Consider the following 16,991-nt stretch of genomic DNA (forward strand, 5'->3'; position numbering starts at 1 on the left):
ACCTGGTTTCTCTTGAAGAAACCTGATTCTGGAATTAAAAAATATAACAGTCTGAAGATTTCTGCATGATTTTTGTAGTATTATTTCTGTAAAGAGAGGTCATATGAATAAACACACAACATAATTATTGCACTTAGAGGTATTTTTTGTTGCATCCATGTGTCATAGACAAAGTCAGCTGCACTCTGCTGTATTTCAAATTCAGTAGTTTGATGTTCTGTATAACTGGCTGGTCTGACCTTCATTGGGTTTGAATGCTGCTACTGCTCTACTGGTTAATAGTTATTAATGACCAGTAAGAACCAAACCTGGAAATACCAGATAACTAACTCACATCTTTAGATCCTAAAGTTGTAACTTGCAGCCCTCCTACTATTTGCCTTTCCGGCTGAAGTCAGTAGGAGTCAAACCCGTGCATGGAGGAGCTGCCTTGAAAATATCCTGAATATCTCATGTATTTCTTTTTAATTTGGAGACCTCTGCTTCTTGCTGTGTGGTCACAACTGACTTTACCAAATGAGGTAATTTTATTCTTTGTGATGACAGCCATTTTTAGAAGAATCTGTGATACCCCATCTAGAAGATTAAATGAAAAATGATTGCCTCATGGAAATTTGGGGGTGTTTTTATCATTGTTTTCCTTTGTGAGTTTCTGATGTACTTTCTGAAACTTACTAAGCTGCTGTTGATTTGTTTGAAAACAATAGAAACAAAGTCTGTGTACCAAATACCATAAAAACAGAATTAAAATACAATTGGAGTGTACGAGCAAATCAAGTTGTCACATAACAAATTTTATTTAATTGCAATTTTATGATCTGTAATAAACTGGAGGGGACATTATGTTGTCATCATTCTGCGTACCCATCTGTGCATTCCACAGCTAAAACTGGCCAGGGTGTTGCTATATACAAAAAACTAATATCCCTACTGATGTTTAAAAATCTGCTCTCCAGATAAAAGTAGACATTATGTGGGAATCCAGAATGATGGTGAACTCCTAGATTGGAACCCCACCCCTCCAACTATTTCAGTGTATGTATTTAAAACTTGCTCTGTAATACATTATTTTAGAGGGTCTCACTAGTATAAATCATTCCTAAGTCTGCATGGTTTTAATTAGTTTTTTTCTTTTTCTCTTCTTTTTTTTTTTTTTTTTAACAAAAAGTCAACCAGCATCTCATACCTGTAGTATTTTCTGGTAAAGTTACATTCACTGTATTCAATGCCTGTGAAGTATTTCTATACAAACATATTCTCTTATGTTGAACAGACCTATATCAAAGAAACGGTAATTTATAAAATGAAGATTGATGCAGGCCAAAACGACACGCGCACTACTATGTCATTGAGCAAAGAGCCATATCAGGAGACCAGTTTGGCTAAGCAGGGAAGCCATGACAGAGCTCAAATGCAAAAAGGCAGTGTACAGGAGGTGGAAGCAGGGATGGGCTGCAAAGGTAGACTTTAAAGACATAGCTTGGTCATGTAGGGATGGTGTCAAAAGAGCCAAAACTCAAACGGAGTTGGGGCTTGCAAGGGATATCACAGGTAACAAGGTGAGCTTCTGCCCCTACATTAATAGTAAAAGGCTGAGCAAGGAAAATGTGGGCCTGTTGCTGAATGGTGTGAGTGATTTAGTGACAACAGACACAGGTATGGCAGAAGTACTCAGTGCCTTTTTTTCCTCAGTTTACACCAAGAAGGTCTCCCAGGCCTCTGTGCTTAGAGAATTGGTTCAAGGAGAAGGAGAATTGCCAGCTGTGAATGAGGATTAAGTCAGGGATCTCTTGAAAGAACTCAGCCCAGATGAGTCCACGGGACCAGATGGGTTACATGCAAGGGTGCGGAGAGGACTAACTGATGTCCTTAAAGGGCCGTTTTCCAACATCTTTGGAAGGTCACAGAGGTCAGGGAAGGTCCCCGATGATTGGAAGAAAGCAAATGTTGCACACGACTTCAAAAAGGGCCAAAAGAACAATCTGGGGAACTGCAGACTGGTTGGTCTCACTTTTGTCCCTGGGAAACTCGTAAGAGTCATAATTTGAAATCAGAGATTTTGACTGGAAATGAAGAGAACTTTTTTCGCCCTTGGGACAATTGAGCAGCAGAATGGGTTGCCCAGAGAGGTTGTACTGTCTCCATCCTTAACGGTTTTCAAGACCCAACTGGATAAAACCCTGAGCAACCCAGTCTGACCTCATAGTTGACTGTTTTTTGAACAGAACGTTGGCTTTGATGACTTCCTGAGATCCCTTCCAATATGTGTTACCTTATGATCCTATGATCTTTTGGAAAAGGGCAATGTTGATGGGGCATATGAGCATTAAGCATTTTAACACCCATAAATGTAGCCATGTAATAGGTCCTCTTCTTCAGTGGGGGTGAAAATAACTGGATATTAATAAGTGGGATGCAGAACCTGGCAGGAGGGAAGCAGTGCTTTAGGGGAGTAGCACAGAGGCAATCTGGGAAGGGAGCATTTTTACAAACCCAGTTCTTTAGTAATATAATATTTAAGGGTTTAAACCATTTTCAGATAAAATTGATGTCCAATATATTGGGTTTTGAAAGGGTTGCAGAACTCATTCATCACTTGTTCACTTTCTTTTTGAATTTCTCAGAACAAGTTCCTGAATCAGTACTTCTGTTTTTATGAAGTCTTTGGGATTTCATTCTGACCAGTTGGAGGAAACTGATTTAGAATGTGGATATGAAAGGGAAATGGATGAAAGTGAGTAAGTTACTCTTACTCATAATATTTAGGAAGAGAAGAACAGCAAGAAAATGAAAACATTCAATTAAACAGCCTTCAATAGATTTAGAAAAAATTCTAGCAGCGAGTACAAGTAGATTACGAGGTTCTTCAAAAAAATGGTAGTAAGGCCTGCATGCTGAGAACAGATAGAAAGTGTAGCAAGAGAGAAAATAATGAGCTCTTCAGCAACCTGAAAAGGGAAAGCACATAGTAATTGCATAACATTTCTACTAAAATTGAGGGTAGTAATAACATAGAATGATAAAATTAAACAAGCTGAGGTGCAAAATAGGAACTAGCAAGGGATATGAGGTATCACAATAAATCATTGTAAACATACGCATTGTAAAAGGAAGAGCAAAAAAAGAGTTGGTCCACAAGTGGTGCTAAGAAGGCTGAAGTGTTCTATGTCTTTTTTTTTATTCTGTCTTCCTTAACTGTCCAGTAGCAAACGGAACTCACACAAGTAACGAAGGGGAGCAATGCAGGCTAAAATACTGAAACAGAGACTAAACAGGCGAGGGAGATGCTTTCAGATCAGGTTAGCCTGATCAAATTCATATGGAGGTGTTTAGAAAACTCGATGATACAATCTTAAAATGTTTACCCTTAGGAGGGCTGGTGGGACTGGAGAATTCACAAAATGAGCAAAGTGTCTGCTTTCTCAAAGGGGAAGAAGAGGAGTCTGTGTAGATCTGCAAGCTTCCATCCCAAGAACAACAGAATTGTTGAGGTTGGAAAGCACCTCTTGAGATCATCTGGTCTGCTTAAACAGGGTCAGCTACAGCAGCTTGCCCAGGACCATGTCCAGTCAGGTTTTAAGTATCTATGCAAATGGAGACTCCACAACCTCTCTGGGCAACCTCTTCCAGTGTTTGACTAGCCTCACAGTTAGTGGTTTCTTGTGTTTGGATATAATTTCGTGACTTTTAATTTATGCTTATTGCCTGCTGTCGTGTCAAGGGGTGCTACTGAGAGCAGTCTGGCTCCATCTTCTTCATTCCCTCCCATCAGGTATTTATAGACATAGATGAGATTCCCCCCTGAGCCTTCTCTTGTCCAGACAGAATAGTCCCAGCTCTCTCAGAGTCTTCTTGTATGAAAGGTGCACCAGTCCCTTAAGCTTCTCCATGGCCTTTCACTGGATTCATTGCAGTAACTCCATACTGTTCTTATCCTGAAATGAGTAATCAAACTTCTATGTATTGGGAACGTAACAAAGCAAGAAGTAATGGCTGGTCTGAATTTGCTCAGAACAAATTATATCAAACCAGCTCAATATTCTTTTGTGACAGAATAACAAGTTTTTTGACCATGAAGGAACAGAAGCTGTCATTCAGGCTTGCCTCAAGTTTTCACACTTTCTCATTTTAGGAAGAAATTTTTATAGGAAGAAATTTTTCACTATGGGGGTGGTGAGGCACTGGAACAAATTGCCCAGGGAGAGTTGGTGGAGGCCCCATCCCTGGAAGTGTTCAAGGCCAGGTTGGATGGGGCTTTGAGCAACCTGGTCTAGTGGAAGGTGTCCCTGCCCATGGAAATGGTGGGTTGGAACTAGATGATCTTCAAGGTCCCACCCAACCTAAACCATTCTATGATTCTATGTGCCATTCTCATTAGGAAAGTAGAGCAAAGTAGCTTGAATGAAACTGCTATCAGATGGGTGAAAATTGCTTGGACGGACATATGCAAAGAGTAGTTCTTAATGGTTCAACTTTAAACTGGAAGTGTAGATTGATGAGAATTCCGCATCAATCCATCCTGAATCCGATACTATGCAGTATTTTCATTTAAGAAGTAAAGTGTTAAATTTCCAAATGGCACTAAGGTGCATAAGACTTCTAAGCACGTTGAAGACTAAAGCAGAAATCAGAATGGTGTTAATACATATGAGAAATGGTTGAGGAAAAAATAGGTGATTAGGTGAGGACAAATGGACAGCTCTACGCATTTGACGAGACCAACCAACATAGGAGTACTGGATGAAACTAACTGTCCTTTTAGCATTTTTGTTAAGGACTATCTGTTAAAAAGTTGTTGTATATCACAAGCTCAACGTATTGTGATTCAACAGTGTCATGCTTTCATGAACAAACATCGTGCTAAATTGTATAGCAGGAGATGGTTATTTATACAACACAAAATATAGCACCTCTTGGTCCAGATAAAGCTTCAGCAGCAGTAGGATCATACCTGGAGTTATCACCAGTTATGATTTTTTAAGTAACTTTTTTTTTTGGCAAGGAGAACTTTAAAAATGCTCTCCAGGCACAAGGACATGTTCTAAACTTAAAACGTCCTCCACAGAGTAGATACAGAAAGCAAAGTGTTCTTAACGGAATAGAAAAGGTTGGTTTCATTTTATCAGGATCAAAAATTCAAAGCATCTCTGTGTCTGCACAAATGCTTAAGGCTGAAACTGTTCCTTTCCATCTGCTAAAGGCTCAGTTTCCATTCTCTCACTTTTGTAATGAAATACAAATTTATGACCATTCAGGACAAAATTCTGTTGCAATTAAAGTGGAAAATTTTGGCATGCCAGCTTTGTTATCACAGAGTAGTGTTCTAACTTTAGAGCCAAAATTTGGATCCTGCTGAGTCGCCAGCACTTCCTGAGAATGACTGAGAACCCTTAAGTTAGGAACTTGTCTATTTGCTTTACTTGTTCATGAAACCTAGTCTCTCAATTTAGACAACAGTAAGACTTGGGGATTTTAATTTTGAAAATATTGTTCATTGTAAAACAAACTGTACTTCTAACTAAATAAAGCAAACCACAAGAGGAGGTTCATAAGTATTCTTCAGGAGTCTGTTAATCAATTAAGCTCTACTGGGACAATTAGGATGATGGCCTATGAATAGGGAGCTTTGAGATCCCTTCCATTTATTATTTCATCAGTTTCAACTGAAAAATTAGCACAAAAACAAGACCCTTTAGGAAAAAAAATTTCCTTTTAGTTCGTCTCAACTTCTAGTCCTGTGTCATTTCAATAACTTTACAATTGGTATGTTGCTGAAGTTAACGTCTTGAGTTAATCTGCTCATCCGAAGAGTGCAGGCCACTTGGGCTTGATTGTGCATCACACAACCTCTCTCGCACTTTCTTTTCTAATACCTTGAACGGAGGATACTGGTAATAGTCTGCTTGATTCTTGTGAAGAAAAGAAAATGACTATTCTGTGAATAGTAAGATCTGATTTATCAGCTCGAACAGCAGAGTAATGGCAGTGAGATCCATACTGTACACGAGACAGACATCCCCACATAGTCCTTTTGTGGAATGCCAATATTATTTGAAACTAGCCACTTTTTTCCGTGCCAGAGGGAATACTGAACCTCAGGCTGCCAGGATTGTATTTTTTTTTAGACCAATTAGCAACTTCTCAGGTACAGAGTTCAATCAGCTGCTTCTGCCGAGCGTGCTTGATAAGATAGTACTGACAGATAAAGTTAAGGCTTCTCCCTGGCAGCTCACACTGAAATGACATACACTGGCATTGATACGACTCACAGGAACCGAGGATGGCATGCTGCGTAACTAACCTGTCATATGCTGTGCTGTGAGCTAATGTGTCAACAGTCTGCAAACTGCGTTGTAGCATTGGATGCAAGTTAAAATATCAGGCAGCTACATGATACGACATTTACCACCTGTCCATTCCAACAGGAAAAGCGTCGCTTCATCTTACAACCAGTGCTTAATTTATAAAAACAAATTCAAGGGTAGGTAGATAGGTAATGTTTGCTGTGCGCTATTGGGTTTATTCTGCTAAAGCGTAATGATATCCCGCTGTATTTCAAAACAGGCTGCAAAACTTTATTCAACAGATGCGCCTTTCCTAACCTTGTCCAAAATTGTCTTTTATATCTACACTATTTAAGAGATGCACGGCTTCTTTCATTTTTGAAAACCAAATTTGTAGTGGCATACTACGTGCATGCAGGTTTTTAATTCGCATCTCATATTTTCAGTGTTTATCATTTGTGTAATGTTTAATCTGTTTATTAGGTAAAAGAAATTCATTATCTGCCAATGATAAATATATAGCAGCAAATTAGTACCAGTAGCTAGTTTGAACTTGGTTTATAATTTTCTGTATTAATTATTACACAGGTAAGTAGGAAAAATAATTTTCAGAGATGACATCTTTTATTAAAGTTTTCTGATTTTTCAAATGCAGTGCGTTGCATTACTACTTATATTAAAGCATTGTTCATTGCTAATTAGAAACAGTCATTAGTATCACACTTCTTGTCTTCTGACAGCTCTTCAAAATCCTGCTTTCAATTTTTGTATATTTATTAAAAAATTAAGTTTCATTGTTTTCAATAAGGGAGCGTTTTAAAATCCGTTTAAACTGCCACAGAGTGAATGGGCAGCTGGCTTATATAAGGACTTAACCTTCAGTAGGCTGCAGCTGCAAGTCAGTTGTTATTTTGGATCAGGCTAAGACACTTCAGTGCAGTAGGTGTCCCTTTCTCACAAAAAAAGATGTTTTAGTCAAGTTTTTATTGTGGCAGTGTCAGGTTTCTAGAGAGGAATGCGTTCAAGCTGGATACATGCTCCTGAGATTTTGTCTTTGGAATTCATACGGTATTGACTGTAATTACAGGAAACGTGAAGAGGAAAGTAAGAGAAAAGACGCCAAGCTGCAGAAAGGGGTGCAGAACGTGGAACAAAGTAGATTTCGAGTACAACAGAATCCTGCAAATCGAGAGAAAACTACCAGCGTCCCACAGTTACTTAATAAACAAATTGATACACAGACTAAGAGACCTCTGTCCCTCAATGCTTCACAAGTTCAACCAGGGAGAAATAGTAGAGGTTCACCTAAAGCTTGTCACAGCAAAGGGACACCAAAGGAGAGCTGCCTGTCAGCAGAGCCTCAGAGGGAAGGTCATAAAATCAGGCAAGGTTTGTAATCTTTTTTTAATTGTCCTGTCTTTCCTTTTTGTCCATCTCTGGGGGTGTTTTATATATAGGACCTCGTTTACTTTCTGTCATTTCTTGTTCTTTCATTATTTTAGGTATTCATATAGGATGGAGTTAGATACAGATTCTTTTACTGTGTGTGTTCTGTCAACTTAAGTAGTCAAAAATACCAGTATCTACAGTGTCTGTAAAAATACCTACAATATGTGAGAACAGGTTGTTGGGAGTTGTTCTATTGCTTGCACTGTTTGGAGAAAATAAGATTAAAGATATTTGGCATATCTGTGGGATTCTTGAAGAATGTTAATGGAGAAATTGTAACTCTTGTTTTTAAATAAGGTTAAAATGAGGGTAAAATTGTTCTAGGTGACATCTCTAGCATACAGGGGGAGCTGTTCAGCCAGCTTCATTCTCCATGACAGGGTTCTCCTATGATCTGTCTTTGAAGTCCTCTTGTCGAGAACACTCTAGGATATTTTTTGAGAAGTGAGATTGTTTTTAGAAATTGTGCTATGAAACAGTGTTTCAAAGTTCTTTCCGTTACTTGTCTTGCCCTGCTCCACTCTTTCATTCTATCTGTAAATGCATCATCAGTTTATAATTTCTTGACCACTCCTTTATTAGTTTTTGCAAGATAAACATTTTAATAATATTTCAATCAGTTCTGACTTCAGCCAGTTATAGGAGCCCATGGCTCAAATCTTTCAAAACTGGTCATGTTAAATCATCTGTGTTATCACTAGAAGCAAAAAGTCGAGTAAGTACTTTATTTAAGGTAAATTGCAAGAACTCCATCTCAGATGAAAAATATTGCTAATTCCTCTGGAAATTCCGCTAATCAAAATATTATAATAATCTAAAGGAAAAGAAAGTCAAAGAGCTGTTCCTATGGAATCATTTTATTTAGATTTCTTTAGCTTTTACATGGAAATGTGTTGGTAAACAGAATACTTGACTGTATTGTCATAGTAAAAGCAGACATATATATCTTAGCCTAACATGTACAGTGATAATTAAGTAATGATAAACAGAGGTGTTAAAAATTCTAGCAAGCTTTATCTGTATTTGTATTAACTTTATATTAATTAAAATTTTCAGATGGCAAAGCAAAATCCATAAGAATAACTGGAAACAGTAGTTGCCAAATGAAAAATTGATAGTGGTAATGAACATAATGAGGAGAAATTGATAAGTGTGGGGAAAAAAGGGAAAAGAGAAAGATGTGGGGACAGTTAGAACAGTGAAGAGACAAGAGAAGGACAAAGAAATTATAAAGGAGGAATGAACAGCCTTTTCTTTTACTGACCCCTCTATCCATTTTTTGCCAAAATCTTCCATTGGTTATGCCAATGGAAACTGCATTGCATCAGTCAGACTGCCACTGTTTCTTGGAACAAATATAATGGTTTTGCACCAAGGAAGCAGGTAGTAGGTAGTCCATCGGAAATTTGATACTTAATGTTTGAAAAAACACATTAATGTTCAGTTGCCTATACTGCCTTTCACAGTAACCTAGGGAATTCAAACCAGCAGCAAATACTAGCAGCATGGAGCTTGGACTTTTGATTGAAGGCTTCCCTGAAGGTAGAGATTTCCTGAAGTAGCTATGCCAGTATATTTTTTCCATGCTGATGGGCTATCATATGGGCTATCGCCTGGCGGTTTGTTGCAAAAAAATAGAATTTTTAAGTAGACAATTTTAAGTAGACAATTTTTTGCTATTGTTTATTATCTTTCTTCACCATGAGTGTTGAGCATGAAGTGAACAAAAGTCTTTAGTCAAGGTTCTTCTGAAAATACTTGATAACATGTCTACTTCTTCTACAGCAAAAACAGTTTACCTTCCGAGATCATAAAGAAAGCCCCCTCTTGCCCAGTCCCAAAAGCCTGTGTTTGAGATGAAAAGCTATGCCATTTTTACATAAACATTCACTTTTTGTTATTGGAATGATGCCAGGGAAGTTGGCACAGTAAGGATCAAATCATTAAGTCCTTTAATCAGTCCTCATTAGGTGTTTTAATCAATCCTCTTGTGACCAAAACTTTTAGTGGGCTTCATTGGATGTTTTATTGGAATTAAATATAAATTCAGATCCTGAATTGCACTTAGAAAGATTTTCAGCAATTGACAATAAGTTTTTGGCATCTGCTAACAATATATGAAAACTGTGATTTAGTTGGTGTGTCTATTCTGATCTCTTGTCCACTCAGAAATCCTCTTTCCTATGTATGTTATCTCATTTGCCTTAATTATAGAAGCAACAGATAAGTTCTTTTTTGTGCTCTATACTTGTTATTGCTTGGTCTTCCTAGCTAAGATACTTTATTTCAACCTCAAAAGATGATCTAGAATACTTAAGTGATGGTTTTTTCCATTCCCCAGTTATCCAGTTGTTCAGATTAGAAAGTTTTGCACATTCTACTTTAAACAACTTAAATGTGTTGCAGTAAATGTGTTCTACATGCTGTACATGCAAACCAGGTAGCGGGCTTTGGTGAGCTCAGAATGACAAGGCCATTTTAAAAGGCTGTGTTGTTTTTTCTCACAACTATAAAAATTAACTTGTTGACAGATCAAAATAGTGTTGTAACAGTGCTGTAAATCTCATACATTTGAATTGACTGTCAGCCCTATACTGTTTTTATTGATGGCACTGGCAATTTTGTACTCGGCTACATTAATTCTGTGGGATTATGCCCACAGAAATCTTGGCTTCAAAAGGCATATTTTCTAAATTGTCTGTTCCCCTGGTGTACTGAGAGACAGAGAGGGAATTTCCTTCTTCGTTCTGGGATATTAAAAGAATAGATTAAAATTGATAAAAAATAATTAAATTAATAATATATTAAACTAGATTAAAATAATAGGCTTTTTTTTTCCCTGTCCCAGAATTTACAGGGCTAATTACCCGTATGACAATTGTGTATAAGTTAGAGTAACCTCTTGGCCCATACTGACCTGTCATCGTGATAAATCTTCTCTGTTGGAGACATCATTGATGATAATCCTGAGATTATTCTGTATAATCTGTTAATCTATCATATTCTGTTATCCAGTCACGGGAGTATCCTGTAAAAGTGTTACAGTGATGAAAAATATAACATGGCTTTACCAGGTTTTGGATAATCCAGGAGATTTTCTGTGATTCCATTATATCAAAGATATCTTTCTTTTCTTTTTCCCCTCTTACCTACCCTTTAACACCCTGTTTGTTTGTTACATTTCATCCTGTCTGGTCTATTTTCTCATTCCCCTGTTAGTTTTGTAATAAAATAGCAGGTGGGTGGTAGATGGAGATTTTCAGTTTTGCACTCCAGTCTGGCTTCCAAGTCATCCTCACAAGAGTGTTTAGAAGCAGTTATCTGTCACACGGGATTTATTTTCCCACCCTGGGCTTGGAAAAGAAATCTTACAGCAAGGGAAAAAGGGGGAGGACTTCATAATTTCATTTAGGATGCCAAGGAAAGCCAAGTGCTCTGGGTTTCCTGGGTCAGTGGGTTACCCTGTCTGTCATCATGCGCCGGGATGCAGCGTGGCTAGAGCAGTTTAGCAAAAACGCTTGAAACGGGGAAGGTCTGTTACGGTGTCTTCACTGGAACAAGCAGGTGTGTTCATGGGGCTGCATTCCTGCACCATCTGATGAGCTTGTTTCTTTGAAGAAGACGAGTATTTTCAGGTAGGTGAAGAAAGTTTCTGTCTGTGATGGTTTTTTAGGTATCTAACTCAAATGTAATGTGAGAAAGAAAAATACTTGTAGAATGGTAAGCAAATGAAGAAGTTTGGGACTGTACTGTTACAGGCAATCGTGTTCTCTTCTGATTCTTCCTGTTTATACATTTTTTTCATTTAAGTAAATCTTAGCGTGCCTCAAAGGTAACTTAGCAAAAATATTAGACATAAACTATGCTTTGCTGGATCAGAGACTGAACTTTGGTTTCCATTTCTCTGTCTACAGATCCATTGAGGAAACATGTCAAAAGCAAGTCAAGTGGTGCCCATTTCCATTGTGGCAAAGCGAAAGAGGGAACAAAAGTTGAAGTGAAACATCAGGTTGCAGCTGCTACAGAACTGGATGGAGAAAAGCACAAGGAGCACACTGCCGAGGCAACGGGTACTTGTGCTCGGAGGAGCAGAAGGCATACTTCTTCTGCTTGTAGGACTGCTAGTGTTGGGGAAAAATTAAGAGAGCAAAGTCAGTCTTCGTCTGGCAACAGGGACCATTGTGAAGGAACGGCTGTGTTCTTCTGCAACGTCACTTGTACTGGTGGAATTGCGAGAAACTCAAAGCAGTGTGAAGCTTCCTCCAAAGGCAAAAGGCATCAGCAGAAATCCAGAAATAAAGAGGTAAATGATGAGCGATGTTCACCAGCTGGCTCTAGTAGACCAGGAAGTGCCAAAACAGTATTTATAAACACCAGAAATGACAGTGTGCATGCTGTAGAACAAACTAACAAAGTGGGAAATAATGAATTAGCAAAAAAGGCCTCCCCTTTATTGTCTGCTGAGGCAGAACCTACCGGAACTGTGCCAAGAAACCCAGCAGCGTGTTCTGCTCCTGATGACAGTTTGAACTTGGAAAAAACAGGCGTAATTGGATCCAGGAATGCAGATGATCAATTATGTTCTGTCACATGGCAAAGTACAAATATTGAACTAATCCCTTTAGAGATTCGAATGCAGATAATAGAAAAAGAAAGAAAAAGAAAAGAGCTGTTTCGGAAGAAGAACTATGCTGCTACAGTCATACAGAGGACATGGAGAAGGTAAGACTACTGTTTCCGTAGATACAAGTAGATGTTTTCTGTGAGATACAAGTAGATGTAAATTAAATTAGGCTTGTTGGCAATGCGCTTTATTTGGTCTTTTTGCTCACAACATTACCAGTGCTAAATCAGGAATTTAATAATCTTTCACCAAACTCGTGGAAGTGGGTTCCAGTCACCTAGAGTTACATTAGTAAGTTCATAAAAAGTGCAAGCTAAGTGATGACTTTTAATAATTGGAGAATATTAAACTTCTATTTCAAGCACTGCCATTTCTTTAGAGAATGCTGATCAAGATTTGCCTAAGCCTAGAATTCACTGCTGTCGTGTTCATTAGCAAACTTGCACATGTAGGGATATGGGGTTTGTTCCAGAAAACGTTTTGTGTGGCCAGATCCTTCAACACCATTTACTGACACACCTGAAATCGTATTCTGAGCTGTCTTTTAACTGGATAATCAAACCAGAAGAGGTTTGGAAGCTCAGATGGAGTTCATTGCCAAAACTCGAGGCTAACCTGAATAACTTAATTGAGCAGGAACAACTGCTGTACAGGAGGGAGTGAGATCTCTCAGTGATTGCTTTCCACAGCATTGTCCTGCTTTCATGAATGCATGAGTTTCAGCCTCAGAAATACAGTCATTTTTGACGTACTTAATATTTAGTTTCTTATCAAAATTGACAGGAAGAGTATGGCAGCTGTAGGTGAAGCATATAATATGTACATAATTCGTATTTCCTTTTTTTTAATTGAAATTTTCTTCAGTTTTTATCTGAATGCACAAAACTATAAATTGCTGATTTTCACTAATAACTGATCTTTCCAGGTCTCTCACTAGTTTAACAGTTTCATATATGTTTTAATATTTCTTAGTAGTCAATTAAAGAAAAAATAACAAGGATGTTCCTTTGAGAACTCAACTCTCACACACTATGGTGCAGTTCAGTAGTGATGCAAAAATTGTTCCCCCAACCAAACTGTATCAAAGGGAGCGGCTGGCGGATGTGTGGCAGCATATAGAGGGGAGTGCAGCATATAGAGCATATCATATCCTTTATGATAGTCCGTGGGGAAACCTGCAAATTTCCTACAACAGCAGAATCGGCTCTTAATGCCCAACTGCCTGCAGAGTACATGCTGAGACAGTGGCAGACCTCCCTTCTTCTGGGTGATGCTGGAAGCTTTGGTTCCCTCGCAGAGAAATTCAGAGGGGCCGTTTCTACCCCGTGCTGTGGCAGGAGCCAAGCACTAGCTGTCTCCCCCGTGCAGGGCAGCCTCTGCATCCAGCCCGCTCTGCCACGGCGTGGAGCAGAGGGCAGCGCTCAGCAGCTGGAGCGTCAGGGCCTGCTCCCTTTGTCACCACGTCCAGCCGCAGGAGGCAGCCAGCCTGGGCTGTTCAGCCACTGCCGTAACATCCTCTGGGACGCATCAAGCAAGGCCAGGACCAAAAGTAAAGAGAGAGCAGTTCTGAATACTTACTGTAAAAGCCTGCCCTTTTGACAAGAAAAGATGTTTTCGCCAAGTACCACGTAGCTCTGAAGAAGCTAAAAAAGAGGCATGAGGTTGTGCTGCCTGCTTCCAGTGGTGCTTCAAGGCGTAAAAAAATCTTATTTTGCAAGGTGGAGTGTTACCTGTGTACCTGTTACCTGTACCTACTGTACAGAACACCGGGGAGCTAAGAGGCAAATATTACTAGCCGCTTGTTTGTGGAGTTTTGAGAACCAGTATTTCTCCCATTGCTTTTTACAGTTAAGTTATGAAGTCCGATGAAGTCTTGTCTTTCTCAGAAAGAGCTGATGCTGCCCTTACTAGGGAAGGGACACCAGACCAGACACCCCATGGTCCGAGCCGGCAGTCCATTTGTTCCTAAAATGAAGTGTAGCCATTTAAACATTTGTGTTGGCTCAGCAAATACTTCTGTTTGCTCCAGCTCTTTTACTGATCAGTCGAAATATTTCCAGGCGTGAGGTTGGATTTACAGTCCAGTAATATTCTAGGTTCTCTCTTCACTGTTGTTGGAATATAAAAATTATACTGGCTCTTGTGAGTACATTCCTATTCCAGTGAAAAGTTAAAATTTTGGAACGTAGTAGTTTTAATTAATTTTTGAGCCTCTTTTTTTTTGGTGAAAATTCTGACTTTTTCATGCAGTATCACCTCTTTCTGTACTTCTATCATTGTTGCTCTCTGTTTGGTATTTCTGCATCCAGCTCTGGGATCCTTAGTACAAGAAAGACATGGATGTGTTGGAGCGGGTCCAGAGAAGGGCCACAAAAATGATCAGAGGGCTGGAGCACCTCTCCTATGAAGACAGGCTGAGAGAGTTGGGGTGGTTCAGCCTGGAGAAGAGAAGGCTTGAAGGAGAACTGATTGCAGCCTTGCAATACTTAAAGGGGGCTTATAAGAAAGACAGAGAAAGACTTTTTACCAAGGCCTGTAGTGACAGGACAAGGGGGAACAGTTTTAAACTGACAGAGGGTAGGGTTAGATTGGAAGTTAGGAGGAAGTTTTTTTACACCAAGGGTGGTGAGACACTGAAACAGGTTGCCCAGAGAAGTTGTGGATGCCCCATCCCTGTAAGTGTTCAAGGCCAGATTGGATGGGGCTTTGAGCAACCTGATCCTAGTGGAAGATGTCCCTGCCCTTGGCGGGGGGTGGGGGTGGTGGTGGTGGACTAGGTGGTCTTTAAAGGTCCCCTCGAACCCAAACCATTCCGTGGTTCTGTGATTCCATGCCATATTCCTCATACCTAGACTGAACTGCAAAGCAAAGCAGCCACTTGTTCTCCCAGTGATCCACCACTTCTGCCGTCAGCTCTTTGTGCTGCTTCCAAATGCTATGTAAGCAGCTCAGTGCTGGTGATGTCCTCCTTGGCCGCCTTTTCTAATCTAGATCCTGAATTCTTGTCTTGTGTGTTCAGCTCCTTTTAGATACCAAAAGCAAAAGTAAGTCAGGAGTAGGTTAGGAGATTATATCCCTAAGGGATACTGTTGCTTCTGAAGGCTATGCTGTTTTCACTTAACATCAAATTAAAATCCTTACAGAGGAGCAGGCGCATGCCATAGCTTTCAGTCAAAGCGTAAAGATGTGTAGCAAGTGCTTGTGCAAGTTTCCTCACAAGAACTGGCTTCTAAAGCCTTGTATTGAGCTAACTTACCAGTGTAGAAATCTTTGCATTCCATTTACAGTTCTGACTATCTAAAGATTTTGGATAGATCTTTCTAAACTATTTGCCTGCTGAAACAGCGACGGTGTGTTATCTCACCAAAAGTGCGTGCATTTCCTTACAGCATTTTGGAAATTGTAGGGATCAAAGATTGCTTAAATGACATTTGTTATTTAAGGAATTAATAAAGGAAAAAATATATTTGTTCTGTTTGCAAAACTCGTATTTTATAGAACACTAACGAGGATCATAAATTCTGCAAGACTGCAGGAGAGATTACTTTGGCAGTTCCTCCACTGTCCTTTCGTTATGTCTGCAGACAGTTAGCAGTTGCTAGAGCTTTGATGGCGTTTCTAAAGTTTGCAGCAATACCATAATGCGTTTGTTTCAGTGAATGTTTTGATGCAGAACACAGAACAGTTCGTTGGGCAGTGATGCTAAGGTGAGGGCACTACACTTACAGAGAGCCGTGCTTCCCTCCTGCATTCTCTCTCAGGCCCACCAGTTCTGCTGTCTTTTCCGCTTACGCTTCAAGCTCAATGTGAGCTTTATTATCCGAGTGTTTTGAAACTCATATGGATGATGAGAGCTGTGGAATTGGACCAGATTTCCTCCTCCTGATTTCCATGCTATTACCACAGCAATAATGTTTATTTTTAAAAAGGAGAGAGTTCTGCCTCTTCCTTTGAAGCAGAGTTCATATATATCTCAAAAAAAGAGTATTTTCGGATGCGGATCCCAAGTCAGATGGTGGCACCCGCCTGCCAAGAAGTCATGGTTAGTGTTTCCAGCTCACTCGCACTATGCAGCTGTATGTGCTGACTACTAATATGTCAGTTACTCTGACACTGTCTGAAATACCTGATTTCCCATGCACTGTACACCAAATTATAGTTCTTAAGCAGGTACCTACTGGGTGGCTGTGGGTCCCACTCAGTCCTGGGCTTGCCTCTTGCATCCAGGCTTTCACTGGTAAATAGCACGTACTTGTAGATAGCAATAGAACTATATATCAATGTATAAGTCTACATTACAAACATGTAGAAGTACATGCTTGAGTTCAGGCATTTCTCTAAATTAGGTTTAAATACATTGTCTCACTCTGCAAATTTTACAGTCATGATTTACTTACTGAAAGTTTGAGAGCTATTGTGAGCTACAACACAATGGTACTGGTCTACTTAAGTATATTAAACTTGCCTTTCTCGGGAAAATGTTTCAATTCCCACAGTCCACAAACTTTATAAATGTAGTCCTCAAAAGTGTATCTTAAGGTGTGTGGCTTGCCAAAGGTTAATTGCTTATCCTGCTCGTTGAGGCTTACAGATCCTGTGTCAGGCTTGCTCTCGTGGGGGAAGGCGGGGGGGGG

General features: G+C 39.5%; 1 protein-coding gene across 1 annotated transcript in view; it reads left to right on the forward strand.

Annotated features, from left to right (window-relative positions):
* INVS (inversin) overlaps positions 1–16,991 on the forward strand; it is a 94,851-nt gene that overhangs the window by 71,281 nt on the left and 6,579 nt on the right. Inside the window, exons 12-13 of the mRNA XM_009885883.1 lie at positions 7,372–7,673; positions 11,648–12,455. Of these exons, the coding sequence (XP_009884185.1) occupies positions 7,372–7,673; positions 11,648–12,455 (1,110 nt within the window). The remainder of the gene's footprint in view (positions 1–7,371; positions 7,674–11,647; positions 12,456–16,991) is intronic.

This window comes from Charadrius vociferus, unplaced genomic scaffold (assembly GCF_000708025.1).
Source record: "Charadrius vociferus isolate BGI_N301 unplaced genomic scaffold, ASM70802v2 scaffold195, whole genome shotgun sequence".
In the NCBI taxonomy this organism is placed as follows: domain Eukaryota; kingdom Metazoa; phylum Chordata; class Aves; order Charadriiformes; family Charadriidae; genus Charadrius; species Charadrius vociferus.